Raw genomic sequence first — 19944 nt, 5'->3', positions numbered from 1 at the left:
TTATAATCTAGAATGTAACTCAATTTCCCCCAGGGGGATCAATAAAGTATTTCTGATTCTGATATTTATTTCCTTTTTTCTGAAGTGTGCTTGTCATTGAGCTGTGATTCTGACTAAACTTCACTTTACTCCACCACTGGAGTGGGAGAGTGTAGGAGCCAGATTGGAATTGGGCCTCCTAGAGCCGGGCAGTGAATTGATGTGCTGTTACACACTCCTGCGGTAGGTGGCGGTATGCACCTTTAAGCTGTCTGGTATCCGCCAATAAGACCCAGAAAAGAAGAAGAAAAAGAAGGAAGAGAAGCAAGGCCTATGGAAAGGAGGTGAGGTCACAGGAGGAAGTCGGTCTTTTGTGGGGTATGACGCATGCGCAGTGTAACTGAAGCTGCGGTCGTGCATATATTCTACTGCGCATGCGTTGTACCCCCGGAATGTACACGACGCGTTGATGACGCGTCATCCAGCCTCCTTTCTATAGGCCTTGAATAGTATGAAGGGAACCTAAACAGCTCTCTGTTGTCAGTGTGTGTTGCTGCTGTTTAGCTGACTAAACTAAAGTGTAACAACAACAATGGCGGTCACAGCTGTTTGTGTATAGAAACTGCTCCAGGTTGTGAAACCACCAGACTGAGAAGGAAGCACCGGATGAAGGAAGCGCTCACAGGTGAACAGCTAGCTAGCATTAGCATTAGCATGTTTGTTAGCTTGCTCGCTGTCAGATCAGCTGATGATGTGTGATGTTTGTTAGCTCACATTCACGCTGTTGATCTGTTTTAAACCATGATGGGGGATCTTTGAAGTAAAAATAATGAACTCTTATTAACTCTCAGTCTAACTAATCGTGGGTCTGATCTTTAATCAGTCTGATGAAACACGTGCTGTCGTGTTAAAGTGTCACTCACGTGTTGTTTTGGTGGCCAGCTGATTAGCTAGCATGCTAACGTGACAAGTTAAGATAGCCACCTGAAAGCATTAGATTCTGATCTGACGTCTTTTATCTTGTGTAACCTGAGAGAGAAACAGCATCTCACTTAAAGACACATCATCTCTGACTCAGAGACGCGGTAGTCAAGGTCTGTTTTAACCTGGAAGGTGTTAGTTAGCTAGCTAGCTGTGCCATGTTTTGCCAAGTCAACTGTTTTGCTGGAGGATAGTTAGGACGACGTGTTTTTAAGGTGGGCCAAGTGTTTTGATTTCAGATGAACCCATCACGTTACTAAACACCCTCATCCAGCTACAGGAGGCTGATCTGGTGTGTCTTTGTTTTTCAACATGTTTTGGATCACTGGGTCAACTGTTATTGTTGTTATCAGAATCAGAATGGTGTTTGTTGCCAGGTGTAAGAGGTATGCACTAGGAATCTGCTTTGGTTTTGTTGGTGCAAGTAAACAGTATAATAACAAAAGAATAGATAAAAACGTTAGAATAAAATAAGAATACAAATTTTTAATTCTACCAATATACAAAATAAGCTATAAACAAAAATAAATATGATATAAACAGATTGTGCAAACAATCAGGTACCAGAGGGAGAGAGAAGGATACAGTAGGGTGGTGGTATTGAGATCACTTGTTAACAGTAGGCCTATATTAGGGCTGGGCCATATGGAGAAAATCAGATATCACAATGCTTTTAACCAAATACCTTGATATCAATATTTCAACGATAATATTGTGTTGACTACTGGTGTTGATGCAAAATATTTACACATTTTTGATAATCATCAGTAATGTAGATATAATGACTAAATGGGTAAAGGCAAATAATAGAACAGCTAGAACAGTCTGGTAAGTTCAGAAAATGACATCACTTTACTGTAATACAGCCTTTAAAACCGAGAAAAGACAACACTTATGCCATGTTACGATATACAAAATCTAAGACGATATCTAGTCTCATATCACGATATCGATATGATACTGATATATAGCCCAGCCCTAGTCAGTGTCGGCCTGATATCAGTATCGGTGCATCCATAGATTAAGCAAACAGGAATCACAGGTTCCTCAATCACAGCTATACCACTGTAACTTCTGTATGTACAAAAACAAAAATGTAGCTGTGTGGAAATAATCGGGTATTTCTGGGACACTAAATACCAGTTAACATTCAGATTACAGACTGACATATATGTTGTGATGTAGTACCCTTTCACATGGAACCCATGGACTATCTGTTCTTCACAGAATATCTGACAAATCAAGGTACTTCATCACATTGATGCAATAATCCTGTAGACCTAATATCTATATAAAGCAATCAAACTTGTTGATTTGCAGCTTTGCCCACAGTGGCCTTCTCCATCCGGAGATTTTAATAGGATAATTACCTACGTGTAGAAATAAAATTGATTGTTTCCAAATTTCTATCGTCTCATGGTATACATTGTCATATCACCCTATCTAAGACTTAAAACAGACGTATGACATATTGTAGTGTTCCTGTAATTCCTGCTTTTTGTTGTTACTATCAGTGTAGAACAAGTCAAAGGCCTATGCGTTGCCTATTGTTCAGGAGACGTGCATGTTTCATAGAAATGCTACATTCCTCATTGGGACGAAAGTGTTCATGAGTCTCTGGTTGGATTGAAACACAACAGATTGTTTGACTGTACAATCTCTGTTTCAGGATGGCAGGAATGTTCGACATAGACTTGGAGACTGAGGACATCAGTGATACAGAGGTCTGTATTCCCTGGTGGTTGATACGACTACTGATGATCAGTTATTTGAAATACACAGGAATGAGAAAACAATTGATTTGCCTCATCACAGGTTGTTTCAGCTTCAGTAACGTTTTGATCGCATACTACTTACACTTACACATGATTGATAAAAGGTCAAGCTTGGATACATTACCACAAACACATACATTATAAAATGTGGAATACATATCTTTGTGTTTTTGAGGGACATTTAGCTACAGAGTACAACAACTAAGAAAGATGACTTACTTTGTTTAACCTCATTGGCTTGCTGTTCCCCATCTGTAGGATGATGTCTGTGACTTCACTGTGACAGAACCAGAGAAGTAAGTTCATCTTACCATTAAGTGGAAGAAAAATAATGATGATGCTGATTTAGTACACAAATGTATTTATACCAATACTTGTACTTGTGTGTGTTATGCTCACCCCAGTGTGCAGACAGAGGAGGTGGAGTTGACCAGTGAAAGTGTCAACAGAGACAGTGAGAGAGTTGGACCTGACTGTTTCGAGCTTCTTACTGTGCTGGGAAAAGGAGCCTATGGCAAGGTGTGTGTGTGGGGGGGTTCTTTGTTCCTTTTGATTGATTGATTGATTGATTGATTGATTGATTGATATTCACATTGAAATTAAACAAAATGTCTTTTTTCAGGTCTTCCAGGTGAGGAAGGTTCAAGGTGCTCAGACGGGGAAGATATTTGCCATGAAGGTCCTGAGAAAGGTATTTTGTCTCAGCTCACAGCTCCCTCCTTAGACATAAAATGTAGAATTAAAAAGTACATGAAGTTGTCCCTCTCTCTCTCTCCGTGTATTCTTCATGCTTTCCTCTCCACACCATGCTGTATCTGCCTCTCATGTCTTCCCTTCTTTCTATTTGTCCTCCTTTCTTTCCTGGTCCCCTTCTTTATATTTTCCGTCTTTCAACGCTGTACTGAGCTCCTCACTTGTCTCGTTCGTTTGTCTTTAGGCGAAGATAGTGTGTAATGCTAAAGACACGGCCCATACGCGAGCAGAGCGGGAGATCCTGGAGACGGTGAGACACCCGTTCCTCGTGGATCTGCACTACGCCTTCCAGACCGGGGGGAAACTCTACCTCATATTGGAGTGTCTGAGTGGTAAGAGAGAGAGAGAGGCACTGAGGGATGAACTGATGGAAGCGGAGGGTAAAAACATAGGAGGAGAGATAGATGCCATGGACCAATGTTAGTGCTTGTATATAAACCTTGTGTGAGATCCCTTCATTTTTAACATTTATGGCCATAGCTGTTTTAAAAGGGAAGAGGTGAAGGAAGAAAACGAGGGATGAATGGAGAATTAAAAGAATGGAATGGAGGAAGATTCTCCGATGCCAGTAACCCATCTGTACTGTTTACCACCAGGAGGGGAGCTGTTTATGCAGCTAGAGAAGGAAGGCATCTTCATGGAGGACACTGCTTGGTAAGGACACATACTCCCGGGGAAATGCTTGCAAATTTATGCATAAAATTAGAGATGCACCGATTGCAATTTTCTTTATACTATAATTGACAACATATATAAACATTTTCAGATCATTCTGCTTCTCTCATATCATGGACTGGACTCAAATAATGTATGTTTGTGTGTAGTTTCTATCTAGGAGAGATCACATTGGCTCTCGGTCACCTCCACTCTAACGGGATTATTTACCGAGACCTCAAACCTGAAAACATCATGCTTAATCAACAAGGTAACATATACTAACTATGTCAACATGCAGAATGGTCATAAATAACATCTGAGTAGGTTGGGGGGTGCTGAAATCTTTGTAACTGTGTTTAGGCTCAAACTGATCGACTGAATCACTTGTAAAACATTCGATAAATAAAATGTGATCTTGCAGCTGAGTTTATGCCTGAATGATAACAAATTGAAGCTTGTGTATTTAAAAAAAAAAAGAAACGAAAATACGTCTTTAAGTGTTTGCAAATGGGAAAATATCTAGGTTTATTGAAATTAAAATATAGCTCTCAGTCATTAACTCTCTGCAGCTTTGAAATTCAAGTTGTTTCCAGGATTCCTCGAATTTTGATCTCACCTCCCTCAAAATATATCACTTTTGAAAGCTTCAATTTGACCAAAAATGACCTTAAAAGGTCAAGTGTGTAGGATTTAGGGGGATCTATTAGCAGACCTGGAATATAATATTCATAACTATGTTTTCATCAGAGTATAATCACCTGAAACTAAGAATTGTGCTTTCGTTATCTTAGAATGAGCCCTTCATATCTACATAGGGAGCGGGTCCTCCATGTTTCTACATTAGCCCAGAACGGACAAACCAAACTCCGGCTCTCGAAAGGGCCTTTTGAGTTTTTCGCTACCTGAAGGGCCACCGTAGTTCTCCGACATAATTGGAAAAGGGAGGGGTGAGCGGAGCGGAGGGGTATTCAGGTGGTTGCAATCTGCAACCTCACCGCTAGAGGCCACTAAATCCTACACACTGGACCTTTAAATACCCCTAATGAATGTGAGCACCGTGTGGTTTGTTTGTGTGTTTCCTTTTCCCCCCTTTGCTTCATTGTTGAAACATCATTTTGTGATTTGACGAGTGTAATTTCCTCTTAATTTTAATATACATTTTACACATTGACCATGGATGGTTTCACTTCAATAATGTTGTTTTTCTTTCTGAAGGACACATCAAGCTAACTGACTTTGGCCTCTGTAAGGAATCCATTCACGAAGGATCCGTCACACACACCTTCTGTGGCACCATAGAGTACATGTGGGTAACACTGCACTCACTCTCACATAAACACACAGATCTAAATATAATGTAAATATTAACTGTGATTCTTCCATTTTGCCCCGCTCACACACACACACACACACACATCTTCACACATTTTTTTCTTTACTCCGATAACTCACTTTCTGTGTTTGTGTGTGATTCCTTTCTCTGCGTATCTTTTTTCTCGACCAGGGCTCCAGAGATCTTGACCAGGTCGGGTCACAACAGAGCAGTAGACTGGTGGAGCCTCGGGGCCCTGATGTACGACATGATGACCGGATCGGTAAGTTAGTATATTCATTATGAGAAATCTGTGCCCGGAGATGGTGATGTTGCTGTAATAGTTTCAGTATTTGCCTTTTTAGAGCCGATGTGTGGGATAAGAACCTGCTCGAGATCTCCCATAACCACACCAACAAGGCTTATTAGTGATGCTGTTTATTGCTGCTGTGATGGAGTAGTAACTACTGACTCCTTCCTGTGATTTCATTCCACCAGCCTCCATTCACAGCTGAAAACAGGAAGAAGACCATTGATAAGATCTTGAAGTGTAAACTCAATCTGCCCCCATACCTGACCATTGATGCCAGGGACCTCATCAAGAAGGTCTGTAAAACACACACAGAAACACAGAAACAAATGAGATTGAACGTAGAGTTGGATACTTTTGTATTCTTCTCTTTTGGTTTTTGGTTTTACACAATTGTCAGGAGAAACATTTTGTACACTGTTTTATCACCCATAGGTAGGGCTGTCACAATAAATTTGACATGTGAAATATTATTATTATTATTAGTTGTAGTAGTATTTCAAATGTTTTCTTTTGCAGCTGAACAGATGGTATGTGTGCATGCCAATTTTTGATCTTGAATGTCACCATTATAGCAAATACTGCTTTTATTAACATGAAAATAAAAGTCCTTCCATATGAATTCAAATCAGTTAAAGTTCCAGTTAGATCCTTTCATTACAATACAGTCAGCAGGGGACTGATTCATGAATCTATCTGTCCCTCTCTCTCTATTTAAATTGTGTTATTTTCTTGGTATGATATCATGAAACCAAACAATATTATGAAAACAGATTTATTCTGTAAAGCGATTGATTATTTAAACACTTTGGCACTATAGAACACAATCATCAGTCTTTATAGTGACATTCGTGACTCTTTGTTTTTCAGCTGTTGAAGAAGAATCCAACCCAAAGACTTGGCTCCAGTAAAACAGACTGTGCTGATATTCAGGTATCTAAATGCATTCACTTTTTCACTCACGCTCATTCTCCAATAGTGGTGGTAACCACTAGTGATGTTAGGTTCTGTGCCGAGGCTTCGGAGCGTGTGTCGAGTAATCCAGGAAGTTTCCTGCGATGCGCGTATCGAGGCTTGTATCGTTTTAGACCGATTCCGTCATTGATGACGTCCGAAGCCTCGCTGCCAGGCCATATACCGCGTGACTGGTTCGGGAAGTGGTTCAGATCTTCACTGGGTAAACCAATGCCACTTCCAGAAGTGACACAGAACTCTAATATTACCCCTCCTGCCATTATTATATTATATTACACTACACTACAATACAATTATTGACCAAAGGATTGGTTTACACACATAAGATGCATTACTCACAATTAGTTTATTATACATCTTATATACTCATAATATACTTACTAAATAGGCATTTTATCATACATGATATAGATATAAATGGATTACATGGTAATATATATTTCTTTTCATTGTGTATAGTCATTCCCAACAGCCTTTACTGGCACAAAATACAGTATATCACAGAACTGTGGTCCCAGTAGACCACAACCAGCACTGCTCCCAGTAGACCACTTACACTTACACACCAAAAACTGACAAACTGACAATAACCTGATATTTTCAGGTGGACTTCATTCATTCTCACTGTGCAATATCATTTTCCACTTGTGCAATTTTGTTAATAGTCTGTTTATTGTCAATACTGTATATACTGCTCCTGTTGTTATACTTCCTATCTTTATACTTGGTTCATATTTTGTTACACTTTGTTTAGCTCTTTTTTACTGTGTTAGCTGATGCATCTTGTTTTGTGCACTATCCCCTTTGCTGCTGTACTCTGCAAATTTCCCCACTGCGGGACTAATAACGGAATATCTGATCTTATCTTATCACATGGTTAAGATCATATCTGCCTGTTTTACACTCTTTGACCACCAGGTGGTTTCGTGAGCACATGAAGCCTCGCGCAATGAACCCTTTTCCGAACCAATTTGCTGGAAAGCTTCAAAGCTTCATGAGGCTTCATCTCGCCATCATTAGTAACCACGATTGACGGTTCTACTTGATGTTAACATGGTTTCCCTTTAACGGGACAATCTAAAATACACCAAATCCATGTGTGAAGGCACCTAAGATATATTGAAGATGTGGTGATTGAAAATAATCTCTACCAGTGGAGTACTGCACGTCATTAAGTATAAAAGCAATGTTGAATTCACATGCACACTAGGAGCTATACAAGCAAACCAAACAGGCAGGCCAGGCAGTAACATGCTTGTCATAGATGCACTGCCCTGATATTAAAGGGATAGTTCGGATTTTTTGAAGTGGGGTTTTATGAGGTACTTATCAAATAGTCGGTGTGTTACCTTCAATAGATGGCTGTCGGCACACCCCCCAATTTGGGGAAACAGACAGGAGCACCAGCACGGAAGCTAAGCGATGCACTGCTGTGGACGGGGGCAGCAGATTCACATCATTTGAGTCAAGTGATTCACATGTCTTGTTATTTTAGAGTTATTTTTGGTATAGGTTTATTTTATAAATAATTTAATTTGATGCCAAAACATGGGCTAGATAAGACATGGGATTAAAAACATCCCCCTCTTTAAAATAACCTTGTTTATTTTAACTGAATAAGAGTCCATTTATGTTTCTAGTAAAACAATACATTAACCTTCTAGACATTACCGTGTTAGCGTCTGGCCAGCAGCAGTAGTTGGAATCACCCCACCGTCTGTGTCTCAAATACCCGCTGCCTTGATAACCCAGCTGCACACGGACCACAGGGAGATGTGCCGAGGCTTTTCAGGTCGGCTAGAATCTAACGTTACGTTATCTCTGTTGATCCACTTCGTTAGCTTGCTTCCATGGCTGCAGAAGGCTGCGTTTGAGTGCCAATTTGTTTCATATGGGGCAACGAGGGTGTTGAAATGGGCATAGGACGGGATCACACCGGCCAAAACAAAAACAGACGTTGCAGACCGGAATGGAAATTTCAAAGGAGAACATACTGTAGCATTGTTGTCTGAGAAGCCAGTATTTCCTTGTGGAATTTTGTTTTTCCATCTTCAGGTAGCTCTCTCTTTTTTTCACCACATAAGTGTTTGCATCCCTGCAAAGACAATTTTCCACATCGTGGACAATAAAACTTCTAACTAACTTTAATATTTTTAATATTTTCACTGTTTTACATTGCTGTCAGACAGCTCTTTCCGACGGGGAACTGAAGCCGTTATCTATGCTCTTTTCAAAACCACCATGCTCCTTTGACAAAAACTGTAATTTTACCGAGCAGAAAATGGGAGTTAAATGACTGTGGAGTCTGTTGGATTTGAAGAGAATATACAGCGGGTAAAATAAGTATTGAACACATCACCATTTTTCTCAGTAAATATATTTCCAAAGGTGCTATTGACATGACATTTTCACCAGATGTTGGTAACAACCCAGGTAATCTATACATACAAAGAAACCAAAACAAATACATTCAGAATTGAAGTTATGTGTAATAATGTGAAATGACACAGGGAAAAAGTATTGAACACGCTTACTGATATTTATTTAATACTTTGTACAAAAGCCTTTGTTGGTAATGACAGCTTCAAGACGCCTCCTGTATGGAGAAACTGGTCGTATGCATTGCTCAGGTGTGATTTTGTCCCATTCTTCCACACAAACAGTCTTCAAATCTTGAAGGTTCCGTGGGCCTCTTCTATGAACTCTGATCTTCAGTTCTTTCCATAGATTTTCAATTGGATTCAAGTCAGGTGATTGGCTGGGCCATTCTAGCAGCTTTATTTTCTTTCTCTGAAACCAGTTGAGAGTTTCCTTGGCTGTGTGTTTGGGATCATTGTCTTGCTGAAATGTCCACCCCCCTTTCATTTTCATCATCCTGGTAGATGGCAGCAGATTTTTATCAAGAATGTCTTGGTACATTTTTACATTCATTCTTCCTTCAATTCTGTGAAGTTTGTCAGTACCGTATGCTGAAAAGCAGCCCCACACCATGATGTTCCCACCTCCAAACTTCACTGTTGGTATGGTGTTTTTAGGGTGATGTGCAGTGCCATTTGTCCTCCAAACATGGTGTGTGTTATGGCATCCAAAGATTTAAACTTTGCTCTCATCTGACCAGACTATATTCTCCCAGTATTTCACAGGCTTGTCCAAATGTTGTGCAGCAAACTTTAAACGAGCTTCAACATGTTTTTTCTTCAGCAATGGAGTCTTGCGTGGTGAGCGTGCATACAGGCCATGGCGGTTGAGTGCATTACTTATTGATTTCTTTGAAACAATTGTACCTGCTAATTCCAGGGGTCTCATTTATAACCGTTGCGTACGCACAAAACGGGGCCTGAAATGTACGTACGCCACTTCCCACGCAATAGTTGTGATCTATAAAAACAAACTTGACGGGAGAATGTGCGCACCGGTACGGAAACTTTGACCCGTGCGTACGCACATTATGGAGGGACTGAGGCAGGGGAAACTGGAGACGCAGATGGTGAGGTGGTGAATTGAAGCCAGACTGTAGACATTAAATGTCATTATACATATAATGATGCCTCTCACACATTTAACTTCACTTCATACTTATAGGCCCTATCCACTTTATCATAAACATTTAAAAGCAGTGTTATTTGTGCTATTGAGCCATAACTATTCTACAAGCACCTTACAAATGTAAAATATATCAGCCAACTCAAATCAAATTCTGCTCAATATCTCATCAGCGCTGTCTCACCATCACTGTCCCTCCACCTCCAGAGCGCAGAGGAGAGGATCGGACTACCGACACTCGCAGTCAGCTGTGGAGCAGCTGATGAAATCATCATCATGGGTTGTAGAAATCCAAGATTATATCAAATAGCATTAAAGAATGGCAGAGCAGAGCGCCAATAGTTTTAATAATATCTTCTAATAGTGTGCAGATATCACCAATACCATATTCGTTTTCATAAAGTTGTTGTGTAAAATCGCTGCAGTGATGACGTGACTTATTAATTTATTTATGTTTTATTAGATAGGGACAGATAGGGTATACATATAGACAAAATGAAAACGGCTATCCGATGCAACTATCAGACTGTCTCCAGTGCGCCACCGCGGTGCGCCACTCTGCCTCCTCCAGTCACCTCCACCCGGCACATCTTCACCAGTATGGATTGTGTAAATTAACAAAGTGTGGAAATAAAGCCAGTGACAGCTCTCACACAATCGTTACTCTCCATATCCTCATTATCATTATCAGTCCTAATCATAATACAGGACACGTTCACTATAAAAACTTAAATAATAAATAAATTGTGTTCACCTGTTAAACTTCTTTTTTCTAATGATATCCAGCGTGGTGGATTTTACTGATTGTCTTGATCATTTTGGCAAGTTGTGAATCGATGATATCGATTGCTGTACAGATATAAACACTGCAGTGACACTGGTAACATGCTGCATGGTGCTGGTGGATATACCGGCACTGAGGACTAAATGACGTGTATAACAGAATTAAGAGGGAACGAGTGTTCAGAGACCTCTTCAACTACAAGCACCTTGATCTCTTTGTCAGAAAAAGTCCTTTTCTCGGTCTTCCTCTCGGTAGTTGCCGTGATTTACCGTAAAGATCAAACAGGCTCATTCACATGCAAACATTAATTAGGTGTTTTGCATGGACCATTTATGGTTGAAAGTGGGCGTGTAGAGGGCGGAATATGAGGCGGATCCACGTGCGCACATTTCCAGGTGGAGTGTGATTTATAAAGGGAACATTGCGTGCAGATGTGCGTATGCACGATTTATAAATCTGATTTTTTTTTGGCGTACGCCATTTTCGGCTTTTGTGCGCACGTACATTTTTAGTATGGATCCTACGCACTGTTTTATAAATGAGACCCCAGGTCTTTCTGAAGCTCTCCACAAGTGGTCCTTGGGGCCTTGGACAACTCTTCTGATAATTCTTTTCACTCCTCTGTCAGAAATCTTGCGAGGAGCACCTGGTCGTGGCCAGTTTATGGTGAAATGATGTTCTTTCCACTTCCGGATTATGGCCCCAACAGTGCTCACTGGAACATTCAGAAGTTTAGAAATGTGCCTGTAACCAATTTCATCAGTATGTTTTGCAACAATAAGGTTGCGAAGGTCTTGAGAGAGCTCTTTGCTTTTACCCATCATGAGATGTTTCTTGTGGGACACCTTGGTAATTAGACACCTTTTTATAGGCCATCAGTTGGGACTGAACCAGCTGATATTAATTTGCACTGACAAGGGGCTTGATTGCTTTCTAATTACTGATAGATTTCAGCTGTTGTCTTGGCTTTCCATGCCTTTTTTGAACCTCCCTTTCTTCATGTGTTCAATACTTTTTCCCTGTGTCATTTCACATTATTACACATAACTTAATTTCTGAACTTATTTGTTTTGGTTTCTTTGTATGTATAGATTAATTGGGTTGTTACCAACATCTGGTGAAAATGTCATGTCAATAGCGCCTTTGGAAATATATTTACTGAGAAAAATGTCGACGTGTTCAATACTTATTTTACCCGCTGTATATAAATATAATGGCTTAATTTCCCTGTCAGAAAGGGCTTGTCTGACGGCAGGGTTAATAATAATAATAATAATCGGTAATAATATTCTAAATATAGCATACACTTAAACTATCTTGAACTAGATATACATTTTTTTATTTTTTTGCTGCTACCCATGTCCACAGCAGTGCATTGCTTTTCTCCCGTGTTGGTACTCCTGTCTGTTTCTCCAAATTGGGGGTGTGCCCACCGCCATCTACTGTAGGTATATACAACCCCACCTCAAAAAATCTGAACTATCCCTTTTAATGGATGTGGAGAAAGGCAGACATGTTGACTGCCAGTTAAATTATGTGCAATATACAGTATTGAGAGGACAATGACATGATTGAAATGCTGCCCAATTATAAGCTTGTAAACAAAAGAGACATGCACTCCCTGGTTCCCTGGTGTTGAGGGATTCATGTACATGTCAGCTACAAATGAGGCCCACAGAGAATATATATAAATTAGCCCTTTTGTTCCACTGCAGAAACACCTGTTCTTCAGGCATATCAGCTGGGATGACCTGCTGAGCAAGACAGTGGAGCCGCCATACAAGCCACAACTGGTAGGTCGTCAGTAGTCATTTTTATTTCCATTATGTTATTGAACGGCTTGTTAAAGTCCGGGTAAAGCAAAGTCGGAGATTTGTTTCTGAACACATTAAACATGTTAGAAAATAAGTACTGAAAACACGTGAAATCTCTTCTTTTTTACTCAATCACTCTTTTTTCTCTCTAACTTTTTGGCTGCCTCTGTTTTCCCATCTGTCTCTGTAGCATTCGGACGAGGATGTAAGCCAGTTTGACACCAGATTTACCAGACAGACACCGGTGGACAGTCCAGACGATACTACACTGAGTCACAGTGCAGAGCTGGCTTTTGCTGTGAGATTCTCTTCTTTATATTTATGGGCTATAGAAACCAAACCATTAATAATTAGTCAATGCACTGCAGTCTATCTTAATATTGTATTTATTAAAAAAAAAAACTGTTTTAATGAGGAAGCCAGCAACATGGTAACATTATACGTCTATGATTGACTGTGGTGAAGGAATGATCATTTTCCTCAGGGTTTCACCTACGTGGCTCCATCGGTCCTGGAGAGTCTAAAAGAAGGCTTCTCATTCGAACCCCGAACGCGACCTGTACGCCGACACAACAGCAGCCCACGCACACCCATCAGGTAACACACACACACAAGATATTTTTTGTTTACTTTTGTTCTCTTAAAGGGACTAAATGTCAGAATCAGAAATTGCTTGTTCATAGTGACACTTGTGGCCGTTAAAGTCAAGTTTCCCACGCTTGTGCTCGCACTACGTAGACCCGAGCGAGCATCGGTCAAAACAGTGAGGCGACACACACAAGGCTGAATGTGATTGACAGCTAAAACCACAATATCACTTTATATTTCACATGTTTGGCAGTCATGTTAGTTTACCTGTCCAGGAGGAATTTTGCCAGCTTTGGGGTCCGTTTTGATACCTAAAACCAAACGAAGCTCCCTCCATGAATCGAAGGCCCGGCCGATGTTGATCCTAGTTTCCCTCCCACCCCCCGATGTCGATCACATTCCTGTTTTGCAAGACGGGCTTCACCAGATATAACTGTGTTTTTTGTGCTTCCGTGGAGTATGTGTTGGAGTCTGAGTTGTGGTGGAGGCCGGTCGTTTGTTTGCGTTGGCGGACTCCAACTAGCTAGTGTTAGCTATCCCTTTAGCTGCGCTGAACAGAGTAGGCACACGTGAGCGCACATGACGTCACATCCGCCGGGACACCGGACCGAGTCCATCACATTAAAAGCAGTGTACAGGCTGATAGAGGAAACGCAGAAAGTCACGGAAGGTCTCGTTTTTTAGGTTAGGTTACAAACTGTTCCCCCATTTGCAATAAAAATACAATTCATACGTGTACAGTCCCTTTAAAGAAGATAAATAAAATCACAAATCATTTTATTTATCTTTTTCAACCATCTTATATTTCTTATAACTTCTGTCTTTTTCTTTCTTCATCCATTTCTTTCAGTCCTCTGAAATTTTCTTCAGCTGGACCTTTCAAGTCCTGCATGGATGGAGAGTCGGATCTTTTCTCTCCCACCTCTCCACCGGCAGCTCCAGCTCCAGCTCCTGTCTCACTGGAAAACGGCTCTGCCAGTCAGCCGATCAGGACGCCTGCAAGGAACAAGAAGCAGAAGGCACTTCGGAGATGAGGAGGAAGCCCTACGTACTCTCCTCAAGACCGTGGTCAGATTAACATTTTCCATCGTATATCATAAGTGTTGAGGCACAGAGCTGAAGTGTTTTTGCTGGTATCATGCTTTTTTTTTTTGAAGTGGTTTAACTTAAGGAGGTCTCTGAAAAAGCCAAAATCAAAAGTGGAAAGCTCTCCATTTTTCTTTTTTCTCACGTTCATCTCTGAAAACAAATACAGTAGTATTTGGGCTTACTATTCAGGACTTCCTGTTTGTCATATAACTATCTACAGGTAGATCACTCTACACAGAACCACTGGATCAACGTGGGATTTTCATGCTTTTACTTTCATTTGTCTCAGATGATCACTATATTGCATGAAGCTGTAATTTACAGTTTCCATACGTCTGCACTCATAGTTCACACTGTGGCACTGATGTATATATATGGGAAACAATGACTTCATATCAATATTTTATACAAAAAGCACTGGAAAGAGGGCAACAGAGCCAACGATTCTTCTTCACCAACTTCGAGGTCGAGGTCAGGTAAATGATGGATTAATTGGTGACTGTTTCATTTTGTACTTACATGCTAGTGCAATTATAGTAAAGGGAAGCTTTGAGATAAAGCTTTTTTGGGGTTTAATTAGTTCATCAGTTTGTGCAAAGAGGTCGGCTATCAATTAGACAACTGATGAAGGACCAACTCGATTGAAGTCCTGTGTGAAAGCGACCTTCAGCCATCAAGTTATGAAGTACATCTTGACTGTACAAGCTTAAAGTAGTAATATTTGCTCATGTGTCAGGGTGGGACTTAATCATGTAGAAATCGGAAACAGAAGATAATGTATTCACGAATGTCATATTTGATCTCAAGTGAACATTTCTGTGTGAAAATACTGTGTGGTGACCATATTCATCGGTGCTTCTCATTTCTCTGAGCTTTTCTTAACAGAGAATCTTCATGACAACTGCCAAAGCTTTAAACGCATCCTATCCTCATATTGTACAAACGGACCAATCACAGTATCATAGAGTGCACTTGACAAGAGGGATATTTATTCATTTGGGTAAACAAGGAGGTTGTGATCTATCACCCTTGATTAAAAAAAAAATAAAAAAAATAGCCCCTGTATTGTAATCAAAATATTACCATGTGATACCTCCATATAGTTAGTACAATGTACAGCCAAAGCAGGAAGTTAAAAGCTGTGCTCTCAGGAAGCAAATTATAATGTTGTATAAAAAGTATTTTGGGTTACCGAATAAACTTATTTTTACACATGAAAAACGTCAGATAATTGTTGGAAAAAAAATTCTAGATATTTAGAAAGTGTTTGATTGTCATTGCCTGACATACACCCATAAGTGTTTAGTCACTGAAGGCTTAAGTCAAACACTAATTCAGCACTTGGATGGATCACAGAAAGGTTATTTGATGCCAAAAATCTTTTTCATTTTCTTTTCTTAGAATAAATGACTCATAGGTTGAGATAAAATTGAACCAAATCCTGGCCCATGTCACTATATCTTCTCACAGGACAATATACAAAACAGTTAAAGGGCCAGTGTGTTGGATTTAGTGGTGCTGAGGTTGCAGATTGCAACCAGCTGCATACCTCTCATCCCTTCCTTTCCAAGCGTTTAGACAAAACTTATGGTGGCCTTTGGGCTACCAAATTCATCTTCCACTTCAACGCAAAAACGCCTCTCTAGAGCCAGTGATTTGTTTGTCCGTTCTGGGCTACTGTAAAAACATGGCGGACTCCGTGGAAGAGGACCCGCCCCCTGTGTAGATATGAAAGGGCTCATTTTAAGGTTACGTTAACACAGCGATTCTTAGTTTCAGGTGATTACACACTAATGAAAACATACTTATTAATATTATATTCCATTTCAGCCAATAGATTCCCATTAAATCCTACACACTGGTCCTTTTAAGCGTGCACAAGTTTTAAACACACAAGGCAACAGAGACAAACTTATCTTAAGCAGCTACTGTAAGTGCAAATATTACACATTAAAATAGAGTAACAAAATATAATTAATATTAAATCCTTGGTTAAACAATCTATGAACTATACAGCTTTCAATCACTGCCCTTAATCCAGTGATATATATACAAATACAGGTAATGGAGATGGGGCAAGTATTGTTTGGAGTAAAGAGGGGGATATATGGGGAAGTTACTGCAGTGGAAACAACCTACAAATTGACGTGATTAACTTAGTTGAAGAAAGTTAACGTGCTTCTATTTGTTGGCTAAATCATCCATTTGTTGCCTGTCCATCATGGTCTTCTACTGGAGAATGAAAAATATATTTTACCAGGTGTAAACTATAAGAGACCCAAAGTGTTCAATGTTATGTAGATAAATAATATAATGAAATAAAGAATCATATGAATTAGGGCTATCAATCGATTAAAATATTTAATCGCGATTGATCACGATTGTCCATAGTTAATTGCAAATTACATTTTATCTGTTCAAAATGTACTTTAAAGGCAGATTTCTTAAGTATTTAATACTCTTATCAACATGGGAGTGGGCAATTATGCTGCTTTATGCAAATGTATGTATATACTTATCATTGGAAATCAATTAACAACCCCAAAAAAAAGACAGATATTGTCCAGAAACCCTCACAGGTACTGCATTTAGCATTAAAAATATGCTCAAATCATAACATGGCAAACTGCAGCCCAACAGGCAACAACAGCTGTCAGTGTGTCAGTGTGCTGACTTGTCATCATAAAGTGGGCATGTCTGTAAAGGGGAGACTCGTAGGTACCCATAGAACCCATTTTCATTCACATATCTTGAGGTCAGAGGTCAAGGGAGCCCTTTGAAAAAGGCCATGATAGTTTTTCCTTGCCAAAATGTTGCTTAAGTTTGGAGCGTTATTTAGCCTCTTTTTGCGACAAGCTAGTTTGACATGGTTGGTGCCAATGGATTCCTCAGGTTTTCTAGTTTCAGATGACAGCTGTTGTTGTTAAACTGAGCCCGCTACAACCTAAAAATCACAAGTTGTGTTAAAGAAAATAGTGGTGTGAATCCAAATTAGCGTTATTATCGCATCCCTAATATGAATATATGCAGACAAAAAATGTGTAACAGAATCACGATACAGTAAGTGGTCTTTTTCACTTTATATACTACGTAACTAGCTCTGAAGTTAGACTTCTGTCGCTACGCAACACGTGACAAACGTCACATGACAACCGCTTTCTTCCGGTTGACAGGCAGGTCTATAACACGGTTTGCCCATGAGACTGGTGCTGACCTGCTAAACATCAGCCTGTTAGTATGATCATTGTGAGCATGTTAGCATGCTGACTTTAGCATTTAGCTTAGAGTACTGCCATACAGCCTCACTGAGCTGCTAGCATGGCTGTAGACTCTTGTCTTGTTAACTCACATCAGTATTAATTGACCGTCTGCTGGAATTCAATAAAAATTACCAGTAAAAGCCTATGAAATGATATTTCATAATAATGAGCTGAGTGTTTATTAAGTGAGTCAGATATTTAATTTCACAATTTTATGGTTATATGTTTTGTCTTTATTTATTTATATGATTATTTCACAATATCGTATTTATATTGAACACATTGGGTCTCCATAAAATCAAGCTATATTTAAAAAAGAAAAAAATGGAATGAAAAGAGTCTCTTCTGGAAACAGGCACAACACATCATGTCTTCCTACTTTCCTTCATTACCACTGGATGTAAAGTCTGTACAGTACATGTTTGATGCTGAGCTGTGAACCACTGTATGTATTATACTTAGAGAAATGGCTTCACATTGCAGTTTGTTTTTGTAATGACATTGTAACTACTATTACATTATTTGTAATGCAAGATAAAATGACACAGGGCTCTGTTTTCTTTTCTTTTTTTTGTCTCTACTCCAAGTTGCCACACTTGCGTCATGGAACTAATTGGACTGCTGAAAGAACTGTTAAGTTGTGTTTTGTGTATTTATTTACATAATTAGGAACAATTGTACAGTAATATGAAAAGGATTCTACATCTCTGGAGTTAATGGATATTTTACAAGTTCATTTTTTGTGATATTTGCTGATTTTGTTTCTCTTCTGCTAACTGATAAAGAACCATTAATTGCTGAATTGTTGAATTGAGAATTTTATTTATGCTTTATGTTAAAGGCTAACTTAGGTATTTTTTCAACCTGGACCCTATTTTCCCATGTTTTTTTGAAATTGGTCCAACATTTAGGGGTTAACGCTGTCACCGGCAACCTCTTAACAAGCTGCAAGGGCAAGTGAGCAGCGTCAATGTAACGTTACGCTCACTAAAAGTGCACTTTGTCTGATAACATTATGGAAAGGACCTTACAGAGAAATAAAACGTTTTCTTTTCCCGTCTGTTTGTTGTTGTGTCCAAGTCCCGCTCAAGGAGAAGTCTCGTTGTGCAATTTGAATATCCGTATACTCTGGCTCAAATAAATATGGGCGGCCATCGCTCATCAAAAATCATTTAGATTTATCATTTAGAAATTATCTAAATATTCAACCTTGACATTGAACATATTTTAGATAACGCTAAGCTACGCTTTCTGTATTTCAACACAACAAACTCTGCCCGGCTGGCACTCGGGCAGAGTGCCACATGGATGTATTCCACTATTCCACCGTTGTCTTGCGGCAACACGTCACCTCGTGAGATTTCGGAGCTGGACTTCCCCTTGAGCGATAGTCAGTTATAATAATAATAATAGGAGCCTATCATGGCAACAACGAGCACTTTTAGTGGACGCAAATGACGGTGCTAGCTTGCCCCAATGGGATTACGTTGCAGCCTGCGAGCGGCTACTGTTACATCACTCTGGTTTAATACTGGACCAATTTCAGAAATTATCATGCCTATTAGTCAGTAAGACACAAAAACATGGGAAAATAGGGTCCAGGTTGAAAAATACCGAAGTTACCCTTTAACTAATGGATGGATGTATTTGTATATAATTTATTCAAATTCAATGGAATGTTTTTATGGATTTTACATTGTCAACATCAAGTTTGTTGACTTCTAAAGTCACTTTTAAATCATGTTTACACACATTATGGGAACAAGTTGTGGGACAGCAGATTAAAAGTTTTGGCTTTAAATGGTCAACGGTGTGTTAAGAAATATTTGGTGACGTTTTTTTCCAGGACTCAGTAAAGCAAACACTGTCAGGTGCACCTTCAAGGATAAGCGTCATGACTTCACTTGTGACCTTCACTAACTGATTAGCAGCCCATTTATTTCATTTCCCAGCATGCCAAAGTCAGCAGGTGCTACTTTAGGTCACTGACTTTACATCATCGCCTTGAGAAAAAAAAAATCATCCTATTACATGCAAACCTCTAATTTTCAGTCATTGATGTTCACCTTTTAATTGCTGCTCATATTCACAAAAAATAGTGCACGCCAAACTCAAATCACAGGT

At 39.6% G+C, this 19944-nt stretch overlaps 1 protein-coding gene and 1 long non-coding RNA gene across 3 annotated transcripts in view; one reads left to right on the top strand and one right to left on the bottom strand.

Moving 5' to 3' along the window:
• LOC141765156 (uncharacterized) overlaps nucleotides 1-19944 on the bottom strand; it is a 297228-nt gene that overhangs the window by 24069 nt on the left and 253215 nt on the right. The window lies entirely within an intron of this gene.
• On the top strand, nucleotides 427-18876 carry LOC141765134 (ribosomal protein S6 kinase beta-2-like). Its single transcript, XM_074631107.1, has 16 exons — nucleotides 427-664; nucleotides 2630-2684; nucleotides 2994-3031; nucleotides 3140-3254; nucleotides 3358-3426; nucleotides 3673-3820; nucleotides 4085-4142; nucleotides 4313-4413; nucleotides 5361-5451; nucleotides 5650-5740; nucleotides 5956-6063; nucleotides 6638-6700; nucleotides 12785-12862; nucleotides 13074-13181; nucleotides 13368-13480; nucleotides 14322-18876. Exons 2-16 carry the CDS (start codon nucleotides 2631-2633, stop codon nucleotides 14503-14505), a joined length of 1419 nt encoding a protein of 472 aa, XP_074487208.1. The 5' UTR covers nucleotides 427-664; nucleotide 2630; the 3' UTR covers nucleotides 14506-18876.

Source organism: Sebastes fasciatus, chromosome 3 (assembly GCF_043250625.1).
Source record: "Sebastes fasciatus isolate fSebFas1 chromosome 3, fSebFas1.pri, whole genome shotgun sequence".
In the NCBI taxonomy this organism is placed as follows: Eukaryota; Metazoa; Chordata; class Actinopteri; order Perciformes; family Sebastidae; genus Sebastes; species Sebastes fasciatus.
This window is presented reverse-complemented; position numbering and strand designations above follow the sequence as displayed.